This window comes from Tachypleus tridentatus, chromosome 6, assembly GCF_004210375.1.
Source record: "Tachypleus tridentatus isolate NWPU-2018 chromosome 6, ASM421037v1, whole genome shotgun sequence".
Lineage (NCBI taxonomy): Eukaryota > Metazoa > Arthropoda > Merostomata > Xiphosura > Limulidae > Tachypleus > Tachypleus tridentatus.
This window is the reverse complement of record NC_134830.1, coordinates 112,843,382-112,860,203: the sequence shown is the minus strand read 5'-3', so window position 1 is coordinate 112,860,203 and position 16,822 is coordinate 112,843,382. Positions and strand designations below refer to the sequence as shown.

General features: G+C 35.4%; 1 protein-coding gene across 3 annotated transcripts; it reads right to left on the bottom strand.

The window, feature by feature from the left end:
* Nucleotides 1-328: 328 nt before the first annotated feature.
* Nucleotides 329-14,177, bottom strand: LOC143254636 (uncharacterized). Of its 3 annotated transcripts, XM_076509782.1 has the most exons (5): nt 13,871-14,177; nt 13,244-13,300; nt 5,649-5,758; nt 5,227-5,354; nt 329-509 (listed from the first exon to the last, which is right to left on the bottom strand). In XM_076509782.1, the coding sequence occupies exons 3-5, from the start codon at nt 5,739-5,741 to the stop codon at nt 470-472; spliced, it is 261 nt and encodes an 86-aa protein (XP_076365897.1). In that variant the 5' UTR covers nt 5,742-5,758; nt 13,244-13,300; nt 13,871-14,177; the 3' UTR covers nt 329-469. The 3 variants fall into 3 exon arrangements, with proteins under 3 accessions (XP_076365897.1, XP_076365896.1, XP_076365895.1); XM_076509781.1 differs by lacking the exon at nt 13,244-13,300 and having other exon boundaries at nt 13,871-14,175; XM_076509780.1 differs by lacking the exon at nt 13,244-13,300 and having other exon boundaries at nt 5,649-5,786; nt 13,871-14,166.
* Between the last annotated feature and the right edge of the window lie 2,645 nt (nt 14,178-16,822).

The following is a 16,822-nucleotide window of genomic DNA, read 5'->3' as shown; positions in this document are numbered from 1 at the left end:
CCAAAGAAAGAAAAAATGTTCAGCAAAAATAAACAAAGTTTCTTTAAGTGAATGTTATTTTAACTTAATTTTGAAATATATGATGGATTATAATTTAAAATTACATAAACATAGAACATTATTTTTATTTCACTAATATTAAAACTTATTAGAATTATTTTAATAATATTAATTGACTAACGTACATTTAGCAAATTTGAATATATAGATTTTTTACAATTTATACTTAAAAGGCGACATCAGTGTTAATACTTTGGTAGCAAGTATTCATTACATTAAAACGTTTCTGCTAAATTATAATAAGTATGGCATAATAAAAATATTCCAGACAAAAATATGGCTTTATTCAACAACCAAACATTACAGGCATGACAGTATTTCTATTTGTAAGACAAAGCATACACAAAATTGCCTGTAAGATTAATTCGTAAACTTCAGGTTTTTGCAGTCCTGAATAATTTCCATTAATTTATGGATAGTAGACTTCGTTGGTGTTTTCCCATCGCCATCTGTTAATGAGATAATTAAACGGATAATTAAATAATCATACGGCCATTTAAAATTTGAAGAATACATGAAGAGGAACGTGTTTGTGAGTTTTCTTATGGGAAATCAAACCCGTGATTTTGGCGTTGTAAACCTGTAGACTTACCGCTGTACTAGCAGGGGACTAAGAGGAACGTTTTGAGATAACAGCGATTGAAACTTATAAATGTGTGTGTGTGTGTGTGTATGTGTCTGTGTAATGGATGAAGAGACAAAGATAGATAATTAGATTACTCACAATTTAAATTAATTTTGACATGTAAAGACTGTGATTTTTTGGATGTAAGCACAAAACTATACAATGGAATATCTGTGCTCTGCCTATCACGGGTATCCAAACCCGATTTTTAGCGGTGTGAGTCCGCAGACATACTGCTGAGTGTAAAGAAACAAGAACGAATCCTCAATAGCCACTAATCGTGGCACTTAAAATTCTCTAAGGCAGGATTAAAGTAAATTAATCTATAAGCCCTTTTCTTTCCTTTTAATTAGCTATATTTTTGTGCACCAGTAATACCAAGTGTGGGACTGCATACACCCGATTAGATATTATTACTCGTCAGGATCTCTACCAGTCTACGCTCAAACTGATCGACTCGTAATTTGCGAGTCGAGGGTTCGAATCCCATCACCGAACGTGCTTACCTTCAACTATGAGGATACTATAATATAACGATCAATCCCACTATTTCATTAGAGAAGTTTAAGAGTTGGCGACGAGTTCTGTTGACTAGTGGCCCGGCATGGTCAAGCGCGTTAAGGGGTGCTACTCGTAATATGAGTGTCGCAGGTTCGCATCCCCGTCGCTCCAAACATGCTCGCCCTTTCAGCCGTGGGGGCGTCATAATGTGAAGGTCAATCCCACTATTCGTTGGTAAAAGAGTAGCCTAAGAGTTGGCGGTGGGTGGAAATGACTGGCTGCCTTCCCTCTATTCTTACACTGCTAAATTAGGGACGGCTAGCACAGATAGCCCTCGAGTAGCTTTGTGCGAAATTCAAAAACAAACAAAAACAAGCTGTTGACTAGCCATCTTTCCTCACTACTTAATCAATAACGGCTAAGACAGATAGCACTCGATTAACTTTGGAAAAATTCAAACATAATTGATACGCAAATAAGTATACATTTATTATCTTGTCTTTTGAAATAAGTTGGTTAGGTGTGCTGCAAGAAGCGTAATATTCCTTCTCACTGAATTCACTCATTGAAGAAGTGTTGACAGAATATATTAAAATTGTTAGAAATTAAAACCTGATGATACTAAAAAATAATGGAACAAAACACATCGTTTTGACTTTATTAAACAAATGATTTACCTTTACTTAAATATTTCAAAGTGAAAATTTATGTATCTGTTGATCGATAAGCTTACGTTTCCTGAATATGATTTTAAGAATCTTAAATGTTTAAAAACTTAAATATAAATATTTAGTTGTTTGTTTGTAGTAAAGCGAAAGGATACTCAGTCGGCTATCTGTGCTGAGCTCAACAAAGGTAACAAAACCACATTTTTAGCGTTGTAAGTTCGTGGACATACTGCTGAGCCATTAGGGGACAGATTATTACGTAAAGAACCCAGTATATTTAGAATGAAATTATTGTCTTTGTTTGAGGTTCAGCACAAAGTTACACAATGGGCTATCTGTGATCTACCCACCACTGGTATAGAAATCCGATTTCTAGCGTTATAAGTCTGCAGACATTCTGCTGTATCACTGGGGAGAAGGGGAGTGAATGATTGATATGTAAGGAAGTTTGGATAATCCTGTACTGGAGTGTGTCTCTAGCTTTTATATTTTATCTTTCACTAGGTATGATTTATTAGTTGTTGTTTTTTTAATTTCGCACAAAGCTATACGAGGGCTATCTGCGCTAGTCGTCCCTAATTTAGCAATGCAAGACTAGAGGGAAGTCAACTCATGGGCTACTCTTTTACCAACGAATAGTGAGATTGACTGTCACTTTATATCGACCCCATGGATGAAAAGGCAAGCAAGTTTGCTGTGACAGGGATTTGATTCAGATTACGAGTCGAGTCTCTTAAGGGTTTGTTTGTTTTGAATTTCGCGCAGAGCTACTCGAGGACTATCTGCGCTAGCTGTCCCTAATTTAGCAGTGTAAGACTAGAGGGAAGGCAGCTAGTCATCACCACTCACCGCCAACGAATAGTGGGATTGACCGTCACATTATAATGCCCCCACGGTTGAAAGGGTAAGCATGTTTGGTGTGATGGGGATTCGAACCCGCGACCCTCAGATTACTAGTCGAGTGTTTTAACCACCTGGCCATGCTGGGTCTGAAATGTAAGGAAGTTTGGGATACTCCTGCACAGGAAACTGGAGTGCGTTACTAGATTTTGTATTTTATTTGTCACTAGATATGAAACAAGCAAAGATGAATTCGTATAGATATTCGCGCATTATCGCAAACATAGGTGAACAGGATAAATTATTCTTTTTAAATAATTTTATTTATTTAAATGTAAAAAATATACTTATTTAAGAAAATGTCTATAAAAGGAGAGGATAAAAACAGATTTACCTAATTCAATAAACTATTGTTTTGTATATTGTTAAATTTTGCGCTATGTTCCTTGAAGACTATCTGCGTCAGCCGTCCCTAAATGAGAAGTGACAGACTAGAAGGAAGGCATATAATCAACAACGATCACCGCCAACTCTTCAGCTACTCTTTACTAACAAATAGAGGAATTGACCGAAATTGGCTGAAAATACGGGTATTTTCGGTGATGGAAGTCGAATCCGACAACACAGTCTAGTGTCTTACCACCAGGCCTCTCAACACATGGAGTAAGGCAACTTGGGCATCGAATTTTACTTCATAATGATAATATAGCATTGTTTTATCTACCTGATTTGTCTCTGGATAAATTTCACTGAACTATTGAAGTTCATTTTTGTACAGACAGCTGTATTTTCAATGTGAGTCAGAGCATGGGCGGTCCTAATCGGATACATTAATTGTGTGTGTCTGTCTGCCTAAATAACTCTTCAATATTTCCACAAACCAGAAATACAACAGCACAAACATATTAATAAACTAGTTTAAAAATAATTTCTTCTCACACTCTAATATAACTGCGTCTGTATTTTTCTCAAATCATGCACACTGTGTGTGTGTTAATGTGAACTCTGTCAATAACCATTTAGAGTACGCGCGTTATGCTTATGGCTGACTGAGAATGTTTTTTACTGTAATTTTCACATATCCTTCCGTCACCTAGAATAGTTTTATTTACCGCTTTCATTGCAAACACCCTGCTTTTATTTCAATGTAATACAAGGAGAAGTCCAAGTTTTGATTAAAATAATAAAATCGGAAGCCTTTTGATGTCCCTCGAGCAGTAAGCTTATAACCAGCGTCATCTATTAATCAGAAGTTAAACGTCAAATTAAAAAATTATAGGAAAGGTCTCTGCGCTTCGCATGTCATTTTTCATGTTGACTTTACACGAATGGCGGGCAGCATGCGCTTGAATCATTTGCCATGCAAATTTAGCGAAGACTGCCATAACATCTTTTATAAATTTACACCCATCTGGTTTCTTCACATTAGTATGATTATTTTCAATATATTATTGAAAGGACTGGCATGGCCAAGCGTGTTAAGGCGTTCGACTCGTAATCTGAGGGTCACGGGCTCGAATCTCCACCGTACTAAACATGATCGCCCTTTCAGCCATGGGGCGTTATAAAGTGAGGATCAATCCCACTATTCGTTGTTAAAAGAGTAGCTCAAGAGTGGGTGGTGATGACTGGCTACCTTTTCTCTAGTCTTACACTTTTAAATTAGGGACGGCTAGCGCAGGTAGTCCTTCAGTAGCTTTGCGCGAAATTAAAAAAAACAAAAACAATATTATTGAATTTGTACTTCTACATGATTTATACCGTACCAAAAACCCCTGAAAGTTTTATGGTGATCAGAAAGTAGGCAGTAAGTTAAGAGTTGTAAGGGGGAAACGTGTAATAACATAACTGTAAAACTTGTATAAATGTGGAAGTAAAAGAATTAAGGGATTGCAGAATTACCCTGGAATATACTCAAGAACCCCTGAAAGTTTCGTGATGGTGGAAATGTTTTGTCATTGACTGACATATACATAAGCCGTTTTACAATATAAATGAATACACTGACTTCAGGACAACCTATAAAAATGTATTATTTACAAAAAATAAAAATTACATAAGATATAAAAGATATAGTATGTGTTCTTCAGTTCGACAGCAACACTTAGAAAGGAATAACATTAAAACTTGCCAATAGTAAAGTTATAGACAATGGAGTTCTTACCATTCTTTAAATTAGTTGTGAAGGATAAACAATCCTAAATGAGTGTAGTAATATTTAATTATTTAGCAATGTTGTTAATATATTTAAGATAAAAAATAAACGACAAATGACTAAAATATGGGAAACTTCGATCCAAGTATCAATTTCTCTTCATTGTAGCAAACCTATATTAGAATATTAATTATTTTTCGGTTATTATAACATATTTGTAAACATTGGATCGATTGTCTATTGATCAGTTGAAAACTTTATATCCCTGATTTACCATCACTTTAGTTTAAAGCTAATATTAGCGATTTTCTTAATTTATTTTCTTTTTGAATAAAACTAAATTGATTTTAGTGATGTTGTGTTACTGATCTACTCACCGTGTTATACACAGCTGTTGTCTGCCAACTTTTTCGCAAACTAGACCCTTACAGCATGGCTGCCGGATTAGATAGCCAAAACGAGTTCTCTTCTGCCCACAGTCAGTATACTTAGTCGCACAGAACTTCTGAAGAAGATATTATTATTTCTTCTTTTATAAAACATAAATTAGTTTGGATTTAAAAGACATTGCACGATAATAAGATATCTGTCTAACGCCGAAACATTCCAATACACTACTAAAGTGATGGAAACTCTTATTTTCATTATTTAACACGGAAACACAGATTTAAAAGATATGAATTCTGCGATGAAGCATTTAAAAAATTACATTAAAACTTATTTTTCGAAAACCATTATTTTATAGATAAACTAACTAAGTTATTGTTAGACAAAAAATAACAAGTCTTTTTCAACCCACATAGCTATTCTTCTTAAAACCACGAAACACCAGAGGACTCCATTTGTAGATGGGTAGATCGTCATTATATGAACTTATTGGTATGACGACCATGAGGTTTATTACAGCGACTGCAAAAAGAAGTTCAAGTTTCATGGCCTGTCAAAACATTTCAGAAAACAAAACTCTGTCAAAAATAACATTTATCTTCAATTACACAGTCTTACTATTTATCTAAATCGACGTACCTATGACTGTCTATATAATCATCTGTTCACACATGATATTTTGAAACGTAACGCCTACTCACAACATCTATCAGAAATAAAACAAAATACCAATAACACTCTAAATAACTCGTAAGTCCTCCTAGACTACCAACTGTACCTAAACTTGCTACGTACTATTCTTTTCATCGCACATTCAATCTATAGATTTTATGCCTGTCTATATTATCACAGAGCTACACAATAGGCCTTCTGCGAACTTTTTATCACGAAGAATCAAACTCCAGATTTTTAGCCTTGTGAATTCGTTTACTTACCTCCGACTTGCTGCGAGACAAAAGAAATTCACGAAATCAACGATATTTTATTATTAAATTATTCCCATAAATTACATAGGTTTTGTAGATGGCAATTAGAAAGCCAGTTTGTCTCTTTCGGATTTTCGCGCAAGGATACATAAAGGTGATCTACACTAATCATCCATTATGGACCGACATATTCAGGTAGTTGAGGCGCTTGATTCGCAATTTGAGGATCGCGGATTTGAATTCCTGTCCCACCAGACATGTTCGCCCTTTCAGCTGTGGTGGGCGTAATACTGTATCAATCAATCCTACTAATCATTGGTAAAAGAGTCGCCCAAGAATTTATTGTGAGTAGTGATGACTTGCTGCCTAACTTCTAGTCTTAAACTGCTAAATTAAGGATGAATAGCACAGGAAGCCCTCGTATAGCTTTGCGCGAATTTCAAATCGCCCATTATTAAAGGAGTTTTGGAGGAAGAGGTCCCAGTAAATTTGACCCTCCTTGGTCTACAAAAACTAAAATCCAGATAATGAGAAGAAGATTATTCAAGGAACCAATTATCGCTGACTCTTGGACTACCGTTATTGTACCCCAGTGGCACAGCGATATGTCTGCGGACTTACAACGCTAGAAGCCGGGTTTCGAAACTCATGGTAAGCAGAGTACAATAGCCCTGTGTGTAGTTTGGGATTCTTTATAAAGAAACTACTAGTATCGAGGCCTGGCATAGCCAAGCGCATAAGGCGTGCGACTCGTAATCGGAGGGTCGCGGGTTCGCGCCCGCGTCGCACTAAACATGCTCGCCCTCCCAGCCGTGGGGGCGTTATAATGTGACGGTCAATCCCACTATTCGTTGGTAAAAGAGTAGCCCAAGAGTTGGCGGTGGGTGGTGATGACTAGTTGCCTTCCCTCTAGTCTTACACTGCTAAATTAGGGATGGCTAGCACAGATAGCCCTCGAGTAGCTTTGTACGAAATTCCAAAACAAACAAACAAACAAACTAGTGTCGAATTACGATATTTGGCAACACAATAAAATTACGGCACGAAAGACAAATTCTAAGCTCTTACATTTACAGTCAGTCAAGCTAGTCACTGTGCCCCATAAAAAAAAAAAAAAATCTATTCAATAATTGTTGAAGATGGATATTTCTGATCGTTTCTAAAAATATTTCATTTCAACGTTTTCGTTTTCAGAGTAAAACTAGAAAATTGTTTTCAAAAGACAGAATTTCTACGGATAAACTTATATTTCTATTAATGAATAAACTCTATGAAACTTAACAGTTAATTTTAACTTGTGTTTGAACTACATATGCTCTATAAAATTTTTACATGCAGAATATGCATCTAAATCAATTGTAGCTCTTTTTATTTCACATTTTTATGTTACTGGTCAATTTACAAATGGCCTGACACAGCCTGGTGATTAGAGTTCTCGTGGGATCAAAACGCTTCGCTGATCATCTTGTTCTTTCAACAATGGTGATGAGGAGGGGAATATCGTAACGGTCAATCCAACTGTCCATTGGTGAAAAAGTAATCGATGAATTGGCGATGAGTAATGCTGATTGGTTACCTTCCCTGCTAGTTATACACATATCCTGTACTAATCATCCATTATGGACCGACATATTCGGGTAGTTGAAGCGCTTGATTCGCAGTTTGAGGATCGCGAATGTAAATTCCTGTCCCACCAAATATGTTCAAATAAAACTTTGTGCAAAGTTATTATTAGCCTTCCCTGCAAAATTACGGACTTTTATTGCAGATAGAGTTCGAGTAGCTTTGCGCGAAATTCCAAACAAAATAAACAAACAAACCAGTCATAACTTATATGGATTTAGAATATTAATTTTTATTTGTTTTTAAGGTGGCTTCTGTCAATTATTTTATTTGATAAGTACTGCCATATATTACATCCACACCACACATAGTCTTAGTTATATAAATGCATTTCTCCATTTAAACAAGCCACAAAGGGTAAGATTTGTATAAATACGAAAATAAAACTTAACTGCACTGTCATTTGTTATTATTTTTTTAATGTATGCAGTTTGACACCTTTTAAAAACAATATTAACTGATGGCAGAAAATTTTGATTTTGTTTTACCTTTTTCACACTTATATTTTGTTGTTCGTCGTACGTACGGAGCAGTTTTAAACTCAAAGTTATAATAGAGATATCAAACTGTCTACATGGCAAACCAAGTAACAAAATGACAGAGTATTTTATGCACGTGCATACGTAATAAGTAAACGCGTATTATGCTAGTTTCTAATAATCACGCGAGGAGCGCAACCGTAGCAACTCTTCGGTACCGCATCGTTCATTTTTTATTACTGCATCCATACTGTCAACGGCGTTTAATATTTCTAACACGTATGGTTTCTACAACAATAGCAGTGATATTCTTCCTTTGATATATGGTTCTTGAGTTATGGCGACCTTTAGAGACCCCATAACTCAGCAGGGATGCTGTCAAGGAAACGTTGTGCATTATGGAAGTAACTGAACCCAAAATGTGCGCGAACAAGAGCCTACATATTGTATTGATTCTATCGGCAGGGTATACCCGGAGAGTCGACTCAATATTGCACTTATTTTGATGGTACAAGCCTGTCTTTCTTTCAGATATCAACACTGTTTTGAACCTTCCATTTTTAACTTATCGGTTGTTCGTTTCATCCTACTTTTCTCTGTAATAATGTATTTCAAGACGGCTGGTATAAGTATTAAAACTTTTATTAAAATAGAGCAGAGAACTACTTTATTTTATTACCCATACCAGCCATCTTGATATACAATTTTACTTCAAATGCGTTTCTCGTCATCATGAATTTTCTCTATCAGCCTAATTTGCATATGGCTATGCGCATCACCTACCATTGACCCCTTGAAAAAAAAAAGCAACTGAATATACGTCGATTATTGTGGAACAGTTACTTCAAAAAAAAAAGAAGTTTATTTTGTTTCTAGAAAATGGAATACTTGACAACAGGACATAGTTGTATAGATCAAAGACTCTACTTTGATGCAAAGAAATATGCTGAGGGTTAACAGAAATAAAAACTGGAGTTTAAGTAAACCTCTCGAATGGTCAGAAGTAAATTTACGGACTTACAGCGTTAACATCTGAGCTTCGATTCCCCTAGGTGGACAGTGGGCAGACAGCCTCTTGTAAGGCTTTGTACTTAATTCTAAACAAACCAAACCAAAAACAACCACGGGGAAATGACTCTCGGATTTTAGCGTTGACTTATTTTAAAAATAACAGCACTGAATTCTATTCACGAGATTCTGTCTTATAGTAATTAATACTGCGTTGGTGTGAACGCTTTTTCCAAGATGGCGACGCATGATTATAATTAATTATACTTGTCATAAGATATTAATTTTAGGCCTATTATATTTTCAAATAAAGCGCTATTTATATTACTTCTTAGGGAATTTTAAGAGTTAGAAGATTGTATGGTAATAGTATCTAGAGCTCTCCAAACTTACAAGTGTTATAAATAACTTATAACCACTACTGTATTTCTTGTATCCCAGCTGGCCTGAAGAGCTCTGTACCGGAAGAAACTCATTGTCGGCAATGGATATGAGAAATAAAGTGTGGTTAGCATACAATTCTAGCGTGTTAAGGCGTGCGCTTCGTAATCTGAGGGTCGCGGGTTCGCGCCCGAGTCGCACCAAACATGCTCACCCTCCCAGCCGTGGGGACGTTATAATGTTACGATCAATCCCACTATTCGTTGGTAAAAGAGTAGCCCAAGAGTTGGCGGTGATGACTAGCTGCCTTCCCTCTAGTCTTACACTGCTAAATTAGGGACGGCTAGCACAGATAGCCCTCGAGTAGCTTTGTGCGAAATTCCAAACAACAACAACAGCATACAATTATTATACATTATTCTAATTCTTGAAAATCCCTAAAGGGTCTGATAGAAAATGTAGTGTTTAAAAAATAACGTAAATTTAATGCCTCATGAAAAGTATAACTAAAGATGTATTGTAATATTACTGTGTTTTTTTAATTAAGAAGACAATAATAGTAAACAATTACAACAGACAATATATAGTATGAACACCTACAAAAAATAAGCAATTTTTTTTTCTAAAGTTGTGGAGACAGCAGATAATCCTTGGGGGTTTTCTATACAAACAGGAGAAGTAACGTACAATTTCAGTTAAATCGTAACGAATATTTTTTGTGTCTCAATATTTGTAACAAGAAGCTCCTGATGAAATCGTAAGGAGAAAAATTGAACAAAAGTTTTCTTTTTTACAAGCGTTACTGTCGTAAAATAATCAAAGAAATAAATCCTACAAAATAGCCGATTTAACATTCCGAATAATTAAAAAAAATTTAATGTTTTTTCTGTGATCTCTAATGTAAACGCTTCACTCGTATGTCATAACCATTCCGTATGCGTAATATTATTGATAATGTCAGCTGTAAGTTTCGTTTGTCACATAACCTATTTCCCATTTGTTTGGGTTTTTAGTAACTGTTGTTTCTATGAAACGCTGCAATACAATGTTGTTGGTACATTGCTTCTAAAACACTGTTTTATACTTATTTAATTCAGGTTAATTTTCTCTCCGTATAATCCATTCTGGAATATCTTAAATAAAGATTCAGGCTCTTCGTATAATCTGTTCTGGAATATCTTAAATAAAGATTCAGGCTCTTCGTATAATCTATACTGGAATATCTTAAATAAAGATTCAGGCTCTTCGTATAATCTGTTCTGGAATGTCTTAAATAAAGATTCAGGCTCTTCGTATAATCTGTTCTAGAGCATCTTAAGCTCGACTCGACAGCATTTCTCCAATTCATCACATGAAAAGGTAGGCATTCACTTCGCTTCCATCTATATGGGTCCCCCGCTAGTACAACAGTATGTCTTCAGACTTACAACGCTAAATCAGCGGTTCGATTCCCCTCGGTGGGCTGAGCAGATAGCCCTTTATGGCTTTGCTATACGAAAAACACACACAAACACTCCATCTATATGGAGTTATATGTTGAAAACCCACGATAGAAGAGCTTATTTTATTATGTTAAATGTTACTTGCTTTCCTTTATTTCACGATACATTAATTTTAAGCTGTTATTAAAATATGTGCAGTAGAAATTATATAAATAAATTCTACACTTTTATCAAAAATAAATACATCATTCGAAGAACATTTATCAGTTATTAAAGAGAATGGAATAGCTTTACAATTGTCTAAAAGGTCCCCCACTGGTACAGCGGTAAGTCCACGGATTTACAACGCTAAAATCAGGGGGTTCGATTTCCCTCTGTGGACTCAGCAGATATCCCGATATGGCTTTGTTAAAAGAAAACACACGCAATTGTTTAAACCCAAAAATACAAATGAAAGAACGTAGGACTAACTAATATTTCAAAATAATTTCGCTAATTACACACATTTGACAAAAATGTAATACATTTTAATTTCAAGATATCTTTCAATACTATTAAACCAAGTAATTTAAATAATGGTATTTAAATAAAGTAAAGCTATTTTCTTACATTTTTTTATTATTCTCTACAAATTAAATTAAACTAGTCATACATAACTTGCATCATGTTTTCACGGTTATCATTTATAATCGTTAACACATGCATAATAACAAATCATATACAAGATTGTTAATGGTATTAATATATAACATTATACATTATTAGTACCCCACTCTAAGCTTATTTCGAATCACGAGACAGACAGAATTCATCAATTTTAGTTAATATGTATGACCACAAAAATAACTTAACAAGCTTCGCCAGATGTTCTATTCATGCTAATATAATTTTACTTACACAGTAAATCACCGATTACTCTCGCACATAAATAAGAACGAAATAATATAATAACCAAATTTCAGAAATCGTAACAAACCTTGTGTGTGTGTTTTGGAATTTCGCACAAAGCTACTCGAGGGCTATCTGTGCTACCCGTCCCTAGTTTAGCAGGGTAAGACTAGAGGGAATGCAGCTAGTCATCACCACTTACCGCTAACTCTTGGGCTACTCTTTTACCGACGAATAGTGAGATTGACCGTCGCATTATAACGCCACCACGGCTGGGAGGGCAAGCATGTTTGGCGCGACGCGGGCGCGAACCCACGACCCTCGGATTACGAGTCGCACGCCTTACGCGCTAGGCCATGCCAGGCCCTGTAACAAACTAATTTGCATTCCACCGGTTAGTTTTGAAACAAACACTCACAGCACATTGTTTTGTTTTTTTAATTTGGAATCAAGCACAAAATTACATAGTAGATTCTCTATGCTCTGCCCACTAATGGTATCGAAACCCGGCTTTTAGTGGTGTAAGTCCGGCGGCATACCGTAAGACATTGATTTATTACAAGCTATATTTTTACCTTCATTTTATAATCCCCTTCATCTCATATTTTCACAATGTTTTTTCTCTTTTAATAACATTTCTTTCCTTTAGTTTCTAAATACGAATTTTAGGATGGGAAACTAGGGCCTGATTTTAATAATATTTTGTATCAAAGACGAAAACTAAAGATTGTTCTGTAAACGAATAAAAAATAACGTTATTATTTCAGAAAATAAAAACACAACACAAAATGTATTCTTTTTTCTTTTTACTGTTTGAATGTGTGAAATGTTTACACTTTGTGTCTTACGTTTTCATGGAAATTAAATAATGTGCTAATTACTTTTGAAATTTTGCAATGTTAGAGTATCTGAGATCAAACCAACTGCTAACAGCTTTCATCTAGTATTACTTTTACTTAACTTGTTAGATACTTTTGGAATTGTATGTTCTTTATTATTTCTAACACTTTATTAATAATTTTGTATTCTAAGCTCAATAATGTATCACCAAATAACATAACAATGCAACTTTAATTCTTTTAAAATCGTCAAATAGGAATAGAATTCCATGCTGTTCTCAGTACTTGCAGTATCTTAAATTGTAACAAATCCACTTGCGACGTAATAAATAAAGATAGACTAAATTCTCATATAAATAAATATACATAAAAAACAATACAATAAATTATGGTATGGGCCAAAATTTGCTGAGTAACTTACCAGACTTTTCGTTTTAGCTGCTTTTCGAGTTAAATCGGTCTATACAAATACATAGATCTATAAAAGTGATAAAGTCGTTAATATAATATTTGATTTAACTCTGGCGCGAAACAGAAGAGAAGATGAACTGAAAAATATAAACAAGGATTTTTGTTCGTCTAAAATAAAGTTTAAATCCACAATAACAGGACAGTATCAAATTTATATAGACACAAGATTCGACGGTTTCACGAGTCCATTCCGGTTTAATGTTCGCGTATTTACCAACCATTCGTTTTACAGACTGTTTTTGTCAAAACACTTCGTGCTCTTTATTTTGTTTTCATTATTACTTGTTCAGGCTCTTCATTGTGAAATTATTTATACTCAACACAAAGATAAATTTTTATTAATTTAAATATTCGTTCTTTTCGGTCGGAGGTTTCCTTCCCGTTTCAGTTTAATTTCTTATTCAGTACAGAAACTCTAAACTGTCATTTTTCGTACGTTATTTGATATTAAAAAATATGAAATTATATTTATCAAAAACTGTGAAAATTTAGTTTTAGCTGACTTGAACGTCAAACATTTGTTGAAACAATGAAACTATTATTCGTCTCTAAATAGGTTACAATACCACATTCTTACCAGTTTCTAGTTTTAAGATCGTTTTTTGCAAAGTGATTGTTCTCTTCCTTTGGAACCAGTGGCAGGTTTCTTCTCAAGGAAATCACCGTTGAGAAAGCTGAGAATGTGAAAAAACATCCACTTTTATAGGCGGAGCTTTGCTTGGAATACCGAAATGACATTTACGAACAAGGCTGAAATAAATCCATACAGTGCTCTCATTGGTTCATCCAATCCTTCCATGACGTCAGTTTGGGAGATTAGGTCGTAAATAAGAGGAAAAAACACAAAAACATGGGAAGTGTAATATACCAGGTTGTATGGTTGTAAGGTACGAGAGGCTGGATTATATATTTATAATATATTTCTTATATCATACACTATTCAGCTTTCTCTCTGAACGTATGATGACAGAGTATTCTCTCATATATCAATGTACACACACAGCCACCGCTACTGTAAACTTATTATACAGAGAGTAACTGATGATTTTCTTTCTGTTTATTTGGATCGCGTGTTTGATCTTCTGTTGATATGTTACCCTAATACAGTAGTTTTCAGACTTAATACATATTCACGTTCCCTCATAATTCTAATACAAAAACTAAATAACTAATTAAATATCTTCACTTATAAAATCGTTTTTCACAAAGTTTGGATAATAACATCACAAACTTAATGTAACCAAAAAAACGACAACAGTATTTTATCCCCTTTATTTCTGCGTTTAGATTTTCTTTTCTCCCCTATTCGTTCCGCGTACCCCTGGCACGCCGTTTAAGAAACTCCACTGTAGTCCTATGTTGATTTACATTGTGTGTGTTTATAAATTTCTTAGTTTGTTCGCAAAAAGATGCAAACTTCTCTTACAAATTTGAATGGGCCCGGCATGGCCAAGTGTGTTAAGGCGTTTGACTCGTAATCCGAGGGTCGCGGGTTCCAATCCCGGTCGCACCAAACATGCTCGCCCTTTCAGCAGTGGGGGCGTTATAATGTTACGGTCAATCCCACTATTCGTTGGTAAAAGAGTAGCTCAAGGACTGCCGGTGGGTGATGATGAGTAGTTGTCTTCCCCCTAGTCTTACTCTGCTAAACTAGGGACTGCTAGCGCAGATAGCCCTCGTGCAGCTTTGTACGAAATTCGAAAACGAACAAACAATTTTTGCTGCACTGGCTTTACAGAGTTTTTCTTATATTCTCATAATTTCTGTGATATTCCTCACTAGTGAGAGATAAGTTTACGTTATCAACATGTGCCATACATTTTTGCTAGATATTATAGTTTCCTGATACTGGAAAACTTTTAACGTCAGGCCTAGCATTTGGACTGGATAAAAACATTTTAAGATTAAGACTTGCAAAGTGGAAAATAAAAGACAGTCTTCTCTCATTTCTGACCTTACATAAACTTCTCGGCATGGTCAAGTGGGTTAAGGCGTTCGACTCGTAATCTGTAAAGAAAAATAAAAAATAAAAACGCGAACTCTTATCGATATCTTTTAAATAAACATTTTGAAATATTTTTATTGTATTCGCATTTGACAGAGAGAACACTTCTAAAACAGAAGGTCCGACATAGTCGAGTTATTAAGGTGCTAGACTCGTAATCTGAGAGTCGCAGGTTCGAATAATCGTCACAACAAACATGCTCACATTTTCAATCGTGGGGGGGGGGTAATGTTACAGTCATTCCCACTATACGTTGTTAAAAGAGTAGCCCAAGAGTTGGCGGTGGGTGATGATGACTAGCTGCCTTCCCTCTAGTCTTACACTGCTAAATTAGGGACGGCTAGCACAGATAGCCCTCGAGTAGCTTTGTGCGAAATTCAAAACAAACAAACAAACTTACAAATTTGGAGCTAAAAGGATCAAACTTGGCAGTTGGGCTTGGAGTGAGCCGGGGAGCTGTTTTTCTTTTAATCTATATGAAATAGCGCTCTACCAATAAGGGATAAAACGCGGCTCAAAAGATCATCCGGACAGGATTGAATCTAAAAGTACGTTTTTGGGATTGCTGAACCAGAATCTTACATTGAATTTTATGTTTCTGACCCCCTTGGGATTCCTGAAATACCATGTTTGAAACAGTATTCATATCTCTACTCGTATGCTACCAGACTAAACATGGCATGCGTGCTCAGGTAAATCGGGTGGATGTCATAACGTTGTTTTTTTCAGGTATAGTTTTACTGGAATAGCTACGGAAGTAATTATACAGGACGTCAATCAGTACATCGGAATTTCTACGAACCATGGACACATGGGACGAGTATGTTTGCTAGGCAGAATGATAAAAAACGTATGTGTAAACGATATATATGTCGTGAATGCACAGACATTTAGAGAAACAGTGTAGTCTTTTATGATAAATAAAATACATTTTCTAAAAATCTGAACTGAAGCAGAGTGGTTATACAGTTCCAACAACAACGAAAAAAATATCCTTCGTGGAAACTTGGAAACAGGGTAAAGACAATCGTATTTTAGTAGATATGTATATATTTTATTACAGCAAAGCCACATCGGGCTGTCTGCTGTGCCACTATTCCCACTATTCGTTGGTAAAAGAGTAGCCCAAGAGTTGGCGGTGGGTGGTGATGACTAGATGCCTTCCCTCTAGTCTTACACTGTAAAATTAGGAACGGCTAGCACAGATAGCTCTCGTGTAGCTTTGCGCGAAATTCAAAAAACAAACAAAACAATATTCACTTATCACCCCTTCAGATTATTACAAACACCAAGATAAACCACTAAAAAACATCTCGTTCCCTTTGTTTTTACCTCACGAAACGAGAGGAAACATGTTTAGCAAGAGACAACGTAGGAGAAAAATAAGGTGCGAAATTGGAAATTTAGGATGCAAACCTTGTGGAGAGATATATAATGGTGAAATGTGACCTGTATCAAAAAACACATCAATATCCTAAACAAACAAAAACCAACAAAACGTGCTAAAATTCAACATCTAAATAA

Coding starts and splice junctions, on each gene's coding strand:
- LOC143254636 (XM_076509780.1), bottom strand. CDS start 5,783: ATGAAACTTGAACTTCTTTTTGCAGTCGCTGTAATAAACCTCATGGTC. Junction 5,355..5,648: donor GTTTTAAGAAGAATAGCTAT/GTGGGTTGAAAA, acceptor TATCTTCTTCAG/AAGTTCTGTGCGACTAAGTA. Junction 510..5,226: donor CAACAGCTGTGTATAACACG/GTGAGTAGATCA, acceptor TCTCATTAACAG/ATGGCGATGGGAAAACACCA.